The sequence below is a fragment of the Sinocyclocheilus grahami genome, unplaced genomic scaffold (assembly GCF_001515645.1).
Source record: "Sinocyclocheilus grahami isolate Dianchi unplaced genomic scaffold, SAMN03320097.WGS_v1.1 scaffold151.1, whole genome shotgun sequence".
Taxonomy (NCBI): Eukaryota; Metazoa; Chordata; class Actinopteri; order Cypriniformes; family Cyprinidae; genus Sinocyclocheilus; species Sinocyclocheilus grahami.
Window position 1 is genome coordinate 102568 of NW_015505330.1, and position 12452 is coordinate 115019.

A 12452-nucleotide genomic window follows, 5' to 3' on the forward strand; every position below is an offset into this window, starting at 1 on the left:
GTGATTGTCTGCATGTCATGATCGGGGCTCCGTACAACCGAATATAACCTTAGCCTACCTGTTTATTCATTTATTATGGTATGCAACTAGCTCACCTTTTGCGGCACCATGTTTGCGTAGCACATCCTCGTGCTTTCTGGCAATGTGCCGCTTCAGATTCCAATATGAATCTTTACTAACTCTCCCCGCACTCCCTCTCAGTTTCTTCTCCCTGCTCATTCTTAACTTAGATTTTTTACTTTACATTTATGTATAAGGCTTGCAACTTCGTTGAAACAATATCTGAACTCCATAACTGCTCTACTATTCTCGATCTCTACAGAGTCTCGATCTGGAACAAGCAAATCGCCAAACGGCATTCTGGGTTGAGCGAGCGGAGCGGAATCTTCAGAAAGGCGTTCTGCGCTCTTAAGGAAATATTACCACTCCGCTCCCACTCCGCTCCGCTCACATGCTCTGGTCTTTGCCTAGATGTATACATGTAGAAGTAGATATTATATAGACAGTACCAGTCAAAAGGATTTTTTACATGATACTTTTATTCAGCAAGTGTGCATAAAATTGACCAAAAGCTTCCAAAAATGTTATTTCAAATAAAAGCTATTATTTGGCTGTAAACTTAATATTTTACAGTATTACTGTGTATATATTTAATTTGTTAAATAATAATAATATTTTTATCAAAAAGTATAAAATGTAATTTAATTATTAATTTGTATTTCATATGATCATCAATTTTACAGTTTTAATCTGAATCTTTTTAGGATTTGAAGATAAAAGAGCTGCAGCAGTCTCTGATCCGTTTCAAGGGAGTGCAGGATATGGTGATGTCCGTGCAGGCATCAAAAGGTGAGATGTCCTTGGCACATTTTTATGTCGTCTTCTGTTTATTATTTCCTTTTGAGAAAAACGAATGCTCATATTGCAATGGCACACTCTAAACAATTAAAAACAATATCTCCTTGACACAAAATTTAAACCTGTTGACTTTGAAAATCTCTGAAAATAAGTTTGTGAGCCTTTCTATTTCTATAAGTTCTGCTTTAATGTAAAACCGCGTATCTTTAGCAGTTCTCTACATTTACAAGTAACTTGATTCCAGTAATATTTTAAATGACATTCATTGCTTAATCGGTAACGCTTGTGTCTGGTTTTCCTGATGACTTTATGACATTTAGGCAAAACAATATTTTGATCCCAAGAATATTTCCCAGAAAGCGTTTGTCTGCATCCCAGTCTAATAGCTTGGCTGATTTATCCTGTCTTATGACTTGTGCTGTTTTCCCAGACAAACCCAGGGACGAGGACACAAGAGAATGGCTGTGTGACACAGAGATGGTCTCCACAGAGGAAACTGATGAAGTATGAAGGGTCTTACTCGCACACACACACACAGTTTATGTACACAGGATGTTCCTCAGGCTTCCTTTTAGACCCCCTCCTTGCAGTACTTTCATTGTGATGGTCTGACAGAGAATAACAATTTAACCATAACCTTTTTTTTTTACTGGGAACGTCTCCGTTGTTTTTGTTTGGGAGCAGCATCCTGTGATTTCAGGTCATTTCAGACCGGTCACTGCCTGCTCCTCTTGTCCATTGAAATCTGACACCTCAGGGAAGATACTTTTTCTCACTGCTATTCTCTTGCATACTCGCATCCATCAGTGTTGTTGTTGTTTCTCACACAGCCTCAGCCAGTCTAATAGCTTGGCTGATTTATCCTGTCTTATGACTTGTGCTGTTTTCCCAGACAAACCCAGGGACGAGGACACAAGAGAAGGGCTGTGTGACACAGAGATGGTCTCCACAGAGGAAACTGATGAAGTATGAAGGGTCTTACTCACACACACACACACACAGTTTATGTACACAGGATGTTCCTCAGGCTTCCTTTTAGACCCCCTCCTTGCAGTACTTTCATTGTGATGGTCTGACAGAGAATAACAATTTAACCATAACCTTTTTTTTTTACTGGGAACGTCTCCGTTGTTTTTGTTTGGGAGCAGCATCCTGTGATTTCAGGTCATTTCAGACCGGTCACTGCCTGCTCCTCTTGTCCATTGAAATCTGACACCTCAGGGAAGATACTTTTTCTCACTGCTATTCTCTTGCATACTCGCATCCATCAGTGTTGTTGTTGTTTCTCACACAGCCTCAGCTCATTCCATGTTCAGAGCTGCTCCCTGAAGTGACCACACACAAACCTGCAGCTGAGACCACTGACAGGTCTGTTTACCTACTCTACACTACTATTTAAACTGTTCATACAAAAGATATATTGACGTTCAAGCATTTTTCATGGTTGGGGAACAAAGTTGAGATTTGAAAAAATAGATAAAACTGACTATATTCAAAGCTATATTGATTTTAAGGCACTTTCCATGGATAGAGTACACAATGGGCTTAAAAAATCAACATTATTGTTTTACGAAATTAAGGTAAACAATAATTTTTAAATTAACAAATAAAAAAACTGATAAAATTAATCATCTTCCATATCAGGGATTTGAGCTTTTATTGCTCATTTTTATGACAATTTATTATTACATTTATTAAATTTCATTACATTATTAATTCATTTTGATTTCTTCCTTATGCTTTTTCAGTGTCTCTGAAGTACAGCAGCCTGAAAGGTCTCGTTTGACAAGCAATAATGAGGTACCAACTTAATCTATATGATAAATTATGAATTCGATATGTTAATAAGATCCTGTAAAAAGCTTAGAGATTTGCATATGTAGGTTAAGGTTTCTGTCACCCCATGTTGGTTAAAAACTCTGCTTGCACTGTTGCACATGTCACTGTTCTCATGTAAGCACAATGGCTCCCCCTACAGCATTTCACATCACCCAAGCCAGCACACTTTACTAGTTCATTGTAAAATTAGATCAACATGAGCCTGACAAAAAGCTCTATTTATAATAAAATGACTTCATAGCTGCACTGGACACTTTTTATAAAAAATGCCAATAACTAAGCATCTAATTTGTTTTTAATTAGAACTGTTTAGACCCAATCATTTGGCAAAAATAAAAACTGAAATATCTTAACCACGAACTGCAACTTGCTTGTAAAATTTTAGGATGAAACCAGTAAAAATGGAGGTTCTCCATCCATCTCCCCGACTCAGCCCAGCTCAGGGGGGAATGAGAGTTTTGGCGCTAAAAAAACACGTTCCTCTTTCGGACGTGGCTTTTTCAAGATCAGAGGCAACAAGATGACAAGCACCGCTCCCAATCTGAGTGAGTGAGGCCAAACACTTTCTGGAAAACATTTTGTATTAAACATTTAATGCCTATTTCTATTAATGAATTATTGATTATATATTGGCTTGGCAGTTGAAGGAGAGCGTGAGGGTACTGAGCACTTGGATTTGGCCGGAGTACAAACTCAGAAGCCAAAAGCATTAGAGACGCACTCGCCTGAAGGAAAGAAGAAATCAAAGGGGATCATGAAGTTATTTGGAAGGTCTTTTAATGTGTTTAATATATTCACAATAAACAACAGTGTCTATTAAAATGAAGATATTGACTTTTATAATCCCTGCATCAGAATGAAGAGAAGTCAGTCCACCTCCGACGACCTGGACGATTCTCCAGAGTCAGCGTTTAGGAGAGGGGGAGTTCGAGCCACAGCGGGACCCAGACTGGGCTGGTCACGTGATCCGCAGCGAAGCAATAACAAGTACATACAGTTTGTTTGTTAAAGAGTTTTTTCGTTTAATTTTTTTCCATGCACTTCAACATGTAATGTTGTAAATGTCACTGTCAGCGAGCTGGACAGCCCATTTTCACGCTGGAGTAAAGAGCAGGTGTGTGAGTGGCTGCAGAACCAGGGACTGGACTTGTATGTAAATCAAGCTCAGCAGTGGATCAGCTCTGGACAGATATTATTGAAGGCGTCTCAGCATGATTTGGAAAAGGTCACATTTTCAAATATGCATGCACATACTTTTATTTCTGAAGTTGTAAGGTTAGGTTATTGTGTGTGATGTATGACATTTCTGTCTGTGCTTCAGGACATGGGCATCAGGCATCCTCTACACAGAAAGAAACTGCAGCTGGCACTTCAGTCGCTGGGCTCTGAGGAGGACGATGCCATGGGTAAACTGGACTACAACTGGGTTACTCGTAAGTAACAATCAGGGGGGTTTTTTTAACTAAAAAGTTTAAAGGGATCGTTCACCCAAAAATGAAAATTCTGTCATTAATTACTCACCCTCGTGTTGTTCCATAACCCGCAAGTCCTTCGTTCATCTTCGGAACACAAATTTAGATTAGATTAGACTGACCCTGCATAGACAGCAACGTTCAAGTCCCAAAAAAGGTAGTAAGGACGTTGTTAAAATAAATCATGTGACAACTGAGAGTCATGGTACTTTCCTGAACGTGTGGCGAATACTGACACGGAAGAAAATAAATTATTGATCGAAGTTGTTATTTTTGTTTTCTTTATGCACAAAAAGTATTCTCGTAGCTTCATAATATTACGGTTGAACCACTATTTTAACAATGTCCTTACTAACTTTCTGGGCCTTGAACGTGTCAGTTGCTTTGCTGTCTATGCAGGGTCAGAAAACTCTCGGATTTCATTAAAAATATCTTAATTTGTGTTCAGAGGATTGAACGAAGGTCTTACGGGTTTGGAACGACATGAGTGTGAGTAATTAATGACAATTTTCATTTTTGGGTGAACTATCGCTTTGAACTATCAATGTCTGAATACGGTTGATTACAAATGTTATTTGCACCATTACCATTTTATTACAAAGTGTGAGTACCAATATTATTATTCTAATTATCTCAAAGGATGGCTGGATGACATCGGCCTTCCTCAGTATAAATCTCAGTTTGATGAGGGCAGAGTGGATGGGCGCATGCTTCACTATATGACTGTGGTAGGTGTCAAATAACTCTTAAATAATATAATTACAATACCTTTTCTTTTAATATATATATATATATTAAAATTAAACTTATTCCTGTGATAGCAAAGTAAATTTTTTAGCAGCCATTATTCTAGTCTTCAGAAATCATTCTAATATGCTGATATGGTGTTCAAGAAAATAATAAATTATATTGGTAACAGTTTTTGCTGCTTAATTTTTTTGTGGAAAACACAATACTAAGGTTGACTTGTTCTGGATATCATTGGTTAGGATGACCTGTTGGGACTGAAAGTGGGCAGTGTGCTTCACCATCTCAGTATTAAGAGGGCCATTCAGGTGCTACGCATCAACTGCTATGACCCCAGCTGCCTCCGTCGCCGACCAACTGAGGTAGCACACCCTGCTGTTATACTACCACACTTAGCTCCATTCACTTTGAATACAACTTTGATTTTTGCTGTATTTTTTCCCCTTTGATTAGAATAATCCCACGCCAGCAGAAATCTGTCAATGGACCAATCACAGAGTGATGGAGTGGCTTCGTTCAGTGGATCTAGCAGAGTATGCACCCAACCTGAGAGGAAGTGGAGTCCACGGAGGCCTAATGGTATGTGCAATGGAGCAGAAGACATCAAAGTTTCTATTCAAGCTGTTTTTACTTTTTTTTTATTTATTTTTTTATTCGTTTCTCAGGTTTTAGAGCCTCGCTTCAATGTTGAGACAATGGCTCTGCTTCTTAACATCCCACCAAATAAAACTCTGTTGAGACGTCACCTTGCAACCAACTTCCATCTTCTGATTGGCTCAGAGGCACAAAGGCTGAAGCAGGAGTATCTCGAAAACCCAGATTACACCGTCCTGACAGCTACAGCCAAAGTTAAGGCAAGTAACTGTGTGTAAGGGTGCCTGTGGGTCTTTGAATGTCACTTATATGTGGAATACAACTGTAAACAGCTGTTTATTAACTTAACAACAGCATGCTGATAAGTTTTACCTGTCCTTTACCATCCTCTCGTCCTTTTAGCCAAGACGTCTGTCGTTTGGAAGTTTCGGGACATTGAGGCGGAAGCGACAGGAGGAGCTGGAAGAGTATGTTTGCCCCATGGATGTGCAGATGCCTCAGAGCAGCAGTTTCAATAAAGGCCTTTGCGCATATGAGGACGGCTTGGATCAACTGGAGCAGGTATGGACAATTTCACTGACTAGGATGCCATGCAGCTAAAATTGTGAATCATATTTTAATTGCTAGTTTTAATAAGTTTTCTGGTCATAGTTGGATATTATTGTTAGATTGTTTAAATGATGTTGTGCAGATGGAGGACTCTGAAGGCACAGTGCGACAGATTGGCGCATTCTCGGAAGGAATCAACAACCTGACTGTAAGACAACCACACAATATTCCAGCTGTACTGTATCTGCTGTGGTCTCTCTTGTTCTTACCTCAGTTCCTCATGTGTTCTCCAGAGCATGCTAAAAGAGGATGAGTTCTTCATGGAAGCATCATCCCATTCACCTGAAACCAGCACCATAGATGACGACTAAGATTGTTTGACCTTGACAAGAAGTCTGTAGCTGTGAAATTTGAAAGTTACTGTGATTTTAGTATGAAAGCAATAAGCTCCACTCACAGTGAAACTCAAAAGAATTACACCGTAAATGCAATGGTATATTAATTCAATGAAATGCTATTTATTCGTTTAGGATCTGCAGTATATACAGTAACTGAAACGGTATTTATAAGTGTTTGCACCAAGCTAAAAACCAAAGATGGCAGTTAGTTCTTAATGATTTTTATTGTCTTTCTCTAAGCTATATTCCTATGTGACCGTTTACTGCATGTTTTCATCCTTTTCTAGTTGGACGTTTACATAATTTTATTGGGAGGGAAAATTTTAAATTTTGCCTGCAAAATCTTGATATTGTTATACTATAACCATATCAGTGAATACCATGTACTATGTACTGTTTTATGCATGTGTAAGTCAAAGAAATTCAATTAAAATTTTTTCCCCCAAATCCAATCTCTGTATTAGACGATGTATATTTGTTTGTCTTGGGTTTGTTTGAATGGGAGATTATCATCTATGAATCTATAAACAATGGCTAATGCAGCTGCTCCCCATCATGCAAAGTGATTCATGTTCATGAAACTGACGCTTAAAAAATAAAAATGCATTACAAAAAAATAGTGAAACCAGTTTCACAACATATTAGAAGAAATAATGACACAACCACAACAAGAAAATCTCATAGTCTTTCCATAGTTTCCATGTGAAAGGCAGAAAACTGTGAAAAACTAAAGTTTCAGGCTAAACACTCTACACATGTCACAAGCGTCACGCGGATGGACAACTGCACTCCAGTTTCTACAGTTCCAGCAGGCTCAAAGTCATCTGCTCCCTCCTGTGGTCAACAAATGTATCAGCATTCATGAATTAAAATGACAAAGTTGTCAGTCCTAAATTTAAATTTCATGTATTTTAAAACAAATCAAATATTTTGTCACTAGTTTAGCTAAATGCATGTGATCAACTCTCAATTGAAGTAAATCTGATTAAATGTGTTGAACTCAAAAGCACATTGTCAAAGTGTAAACATAAAATACAGAACAAGGACCTTCAAGATTCTTTAATTTAGGTAAAAGACTATTTGTTTTTATTTAGTTGAATGTGTACCATGTTTGTTCACAGTTAAACAATGAGATGCTGAAACTATTATCCATGCTTTTATAACCTCCAGATTGGATTACTGTAACTCCTTATATAGCGGCTTACCTGCCAAAGTTATGAATCGCCTCCAAATGGTACAAAACTCTGCTGTTCGAGCCCTTACATTTAACAAAAAATCTGCACATATCACTCCCATCCTTCACCAACTTCACTGGCTTCCTGTGGCCAAACGTATTCAGTTCAAACTCAGTTTTAGTCTATAAGGCCAGTCACAGCCTCGCACCTCAATACCTAGCTGAGTTACATTCCTGCACGGACTCTCAGATCTTGCTTGTTGTGCCCAAGTATAAACTCTCTACGGTGCGTGGTAGGGATTTCTGTATTATAGGCCCTAAACTATGGAATAAGCTGCTCCATAATATTTGTGCTGCCTCCTCTCTCCAGACCTTTAAGTCTCAACTTAAAACTCATCTATTCACTTTGTTCTCTAAATAACTCATTTACCTCTCTGCTTCTCAATTTCTATAAAAATAAAACATATTATTATTATAATGATTTTTGTTGTCTCTGTGCAGACAGTTTCTAATGAAAATAGATCAAATATATTTAAATAAGCAGATTATGTTTTTGCATGTTACGAGTTTGTTTATCAGTCTGATTTTGAATAAAGTTCTTACTGACATCTGACAGACTTTATGGTTTGTTAGAAAATTGCTTGAATAAATTGCCCACAGCAGCTTATTTAAAGCAATACAATATAATACAATACATATCATCTTCCCTTGTAAAATGAAATAACAAACACAGCCCACTGGATATGTCTTTCCTGATATAAGGCTCAAACTCAGAATGAGTTCATCAAACTGAGATGAGTGGTGATGAAACAAAATGCTGGATCGTGCGACTACCTTCTTGTACATAAATAAAATCCTGCCCAAAACACCTGACGCCTTTACAAACTCCATGGCTCAGACGATAAAGCGCTGGGTTTTGAATGCAGATATCTGAGTTCAAATCCCACTATAACATGTAAGTAATCAAAGCTGTAGCTAAATTTATTGGCTCAAATATTTAATGAAGAATGCAAAACTTTACAAAAACTCTGTGCCTCAGCACATAGTGATATATTTCTCATGTTGTGTGATTCATATCCTACAATTGTACTGATGTAATAATTGCTTTTCATCATATTGAACAAAGCTCTTGATAAAAACCCTGTCAAGAGTGACCACAGACGCAGTAGTGCAGGGAGTAAAATCTTTGTGTATTAATCCTGGAGCCCTGAGCTCATATCCCACCTTTGCTGAAATTTTTCATCATATAAAACAAAACTCTCAATAACAGCCCATCCAAAATAAAACTCCACAGACTCAGCGGCACAAAAGATAAATATTTGCATTTCAGTCTTAGAGACCTGCTTTCAAAGTCGTTAAAGTTTTCGTCATATAACACAAAGCTATCAATAAAATCCCATCCAAAATATTCCAGAAGTCCACAGACTCGGTGGTGCCGAAGATAAATCTTTGCATTTTAACCTTTGTGTCCCGAGTTCAAATCCCACAATTTCAGTTTTTTTTTTCATCATATAAAACAAAACTCTCAATAACACCCCATCCAAAATAAGCTTGGACTCCACAGACTCAGTCGCACAAAAAGATAAATCTTTGCATTTCAATCTTAGAGACCCGAGTTCAAATCCCACTTTAATGTGTTTAATTGTTTCTGCAATGTAGCTAAATTTATTTGTACATTTATTTATTTATTTTATTAACATTTAAAACTTGTGCATCAGTGCATAGCGATATGTTTCTAAAATTGTGTGGTTTATATCCCACAATTGTATTGATGTAATTGCTTTTCATCATATAAAACGGCTCTCCAAAAACCGACACATCTCTGCTGATTGAGTAGTTCAGATGATTAAGCGTTGTGTTTTAATCATGGAGGTCTGAGATCAAATCCCACTATTACTTATGTTCAATTATTAATGATGCTGTTGTTCAACTAAACATAAAAAGACCAACATCTTAACATCCAAAACATCAAACAACTCCAGAGACTCAGCGGCTCAGTAGATAAAGCGTTAAATTTTCATCTTAGAGACCTGAGTTCAAATCCCACTATTGCTTAATGATGCCGTTGTTAAACAAAACTTCAAAAAAGACCAATGCTTTATCGTCACAAACTGTGTGGCTCAGTGGCTAAGTGTTAACCTCGCATTCACAAGAGCCTGGCTTCAAACCCCACCCTTACTGTTGTTCTGCACTATTTCAAACAAAATTATTATTATAATCACATCCAAAACACCAAACAACTCTGGAGACTTGGTGGCTCAGTAGATAAAGCATTGGGTTTTCATCTTGGAGACATGAGTTCAAATCCCATTATTACTTATGTTAACTTGCTGTCATTAAATCCAACAAAGTGCTCCAAACAACAGCTCTCAATGTGAAAGCTACGATGGCACTAGTGGCTAAACACACGTTGGTTGCGGACAAGATTACGTTAGAGGCATGGGTTCAAATCCCACCTCGGTGTGTGGGGCTCACACCAAAGACAGAAAGAAAGCAGTGGCAACAGCAAAGTACCTGGGGTGGTACATCTGGGGTGGCAAAGGCAGAGACTGAAAACTCAGAATGAGACTGAGGCAAAGAAACAGACAGGCCACATGAAACACGGACTTGAAACAAACTGCAGAGCCACAAGAAACACGGACTTGAAACAAACTGACTAAAGTACCAGGGGCAGTACAAGAGAGGAAGGTAGAGTGTGAGGTGTAGGAGCAAGGTGGAGCAAGGTGGAGCAAGGGGGGAGGGGGAAAAAAAATTCTTTTTTTTTGGTGTTTTTTTTTTTAAAAACACCTTACTGCAGTTTAGACCTGTAGCAGAGCGGGGATTTGAACCCAGGTCTTCTACAATGGCCTCAGAGCTCATGCCACCAGCTCTGACCACCAAACCACTGCCACCCACACAAGTGACTGTTTGGTTGTATTATTTAAGGAAAACCTAGAGGGCACATTTTGAAAAAAAAAAAAATTATAAATTTTTGTTTGTTTAAAATTTACTGTCTAAAATGCATTTAAAATAAAAACGAATTTAATGATTAAAATTTACATTTTAAAGCTGGTGTAAAAAAAAAGGAATCACTAAAATCAGAATTTAAGAATTGAATGTCTAAATAAAATCCATAATTATAAGCATTACCTTTCATAAGCACTCAAAATTATAGTTCATAAAGAAATACAAAAGCACAATTTAAGTGTTAACAACAGACTATTATCAACAATAAGAATAAATCAATCAACAGTGAAATTCAACAGTACAATTGAAGGAAAACACTCCAGCAAACATTTTCAATGAATGAATGAATGATTTAATTAATAAAATCAGAATTTAAATGTTGGTATAAAAAATTAAGATTGCAAATGTTAAAATTAGGACTTAAAACGTATTTAACACTACCGTTCAAAAGTTTGGCATCAGTAAGTCTTGTAATGTTTTTTAAAGAAGACTCTTATGCTCATCAAGGCTGCATTTATTTGATCAAAAATACAGAAAAAAACTGATCTTGCAAGATGTTATTACAATATAAAATAATGGTTTCCATTTTAATATCCTTTAAACTATAATTTATTTCTGTGATGCAAAGCTGAATTTCCATCATCATTACTCCAGTATAAAGTGTCACATGATCTTCAGAAATCATTCTAATATGCTGATTTATTATTAGAATTATTAATGTTGGCAACAGTTGTGCTGCTAAATATTTTTTTGGAAACTGCGATACTTTTTTCAGGATCCTTTGACGAATAAAAAGTTAAAAAGAACAGCATTTATTCAAAATATAAATATTTTCTAATAGTATAAATCTTTGCTATCACTTAATTTAACATCCTTGCTGAATAAAAGATTTAATTTCTTTCAAAAAAAAAGAAAGAAAAGTGTACTGACCCCAAACTTTTGAACAGTAGTGTATATGGTTAGAAAAGATTTCTATTTTAAATAAATGCTCTTCTTTTTAACTTTTTATTCATCAAAGAATCCTGAAAAAAGTATCACATGTTCCAATCAAATATTAACCACCACAACAGTTTCCAGCTCTGATAATAAATCATCATATTAGAATGATTTCTGAAGGATCATGTGACACTGAAGACTGGAGTAATGATGCTGAAAGTTCAGCTTTGCATCACAGGAATAAATTAGATTTTAATGTATATTAAAATAGAAATATGTTATATTACATCATAATAATACTTCACAAAATTAAATTTTTTCTTGTTTTTTTTTTAATAATATAAATGCAGCCTTGATGAGCATAAGAAACTCCTGTAAAAAACATTTAAAAAAATTCTGATCCCAAACTTTTGACCGGTAGTGTGTGTGCGTACGTGTGTGTAGATAGATAGATAGATAGATAGTTAGTTAGATAGTAAGATAGATAGATAGATAGTTAGATAGTTAGTTAGATAGTGAGATAGATAGATAGATAGATAGTTAGATAGATAGATAGATAGATAGATAGATAGATAGATAGATAGATAGATAGATAGATAGATAGTTAGTTAGATAGTGAGATAGATAGATAGATAGATAGTTAGATAGATAGATAGATAGATAGATAGATAGATAGATCGTTAGATAGTTAGTTAGATAGTAAGATAGATAGATAGATAGTTAGATAGATAGATATATCTATCTATCTATCTAACTATCTATCTATCTATCTTACTATAGATAGATAGATAGATAGATAGATAGATAGATAGATAGACAGATAGTTAGATAGATAGTAAGATAGATAGATAGATAGATAGTTAGATAGTTAGATAGATAGATAGTTAGTTAGATAGTAAGATAGATAGATAGATAGTTAGATAGTTAGTTAGATAGTAA

The 12452-nt window shown here is 36.3% G+C and overlaps 1 protein-coding gene across 4 annotated transcripts in view; it reads left to right on the top strand.

The window, feature by feature from the left end:
- Positions 1-7022, top strand: part of ppfibp1a (PPFIA binding protein 1a) — a 17404-nt gene extending 10382 nt beyond the window's left edge. For 3 of the 4 annotated variants that reach the window (XM_016281599.1, XM_016281598.1, XM_016281601.1), the window contains exons 10-25: positions 765-849; positions 1751-1824; positions 2153-2226; positions 2607-2658; positions 3083-3242; positions 3339-3468; positions 3553-3684; positions 3772-3922; positions 4019-4130; positions 4809-4897; positions 5159-5278; positions 5370-5495; positions 5582-5770; positions 5913-6071; positions 6202-6267; positions 6353-7022. In XM_016281599.1, coding sequence (XP_016137085.1) covers positions 765-849; positions 1751-1824; positions 2153-2226; positions 2607-2658; positions 3083-3242; positions 3339-3468; positions 3553-3684; positions 3772-3922; positions 4019-4130; positions 4809-4897; positions 5159-5278; positions 5370-5495; positions 5582-5770; positions 5913-6071; positions 6202-6267; positions 6353-6430 — 1797 coding nt within the window. In that variant the 3' untranslated portion in view covers positions 6431-7022. Of the gene's footprint in view, positions 1-764; positions 850-1288; positions 1363-1750; positions 1825-2152; positions 2227-2606; positions 2659-3082; positions 3243-3338; positions 3469-3552; positions 3685-3771; positions 3923-4018; positions 4131-4808; positions 4898-5158; positions 5279-5369; positions 5496-5581; positions 5771-5912; positions 6072-6201; positions 6268-6352 lie in introns of all 4 variants that reach the window. The other variant, XM_016281600.1, reaches the window with a different exon arrangement.
- The last annotated feature ends 5430 nt before the right edge of the window (positions 7023-12452 follow it).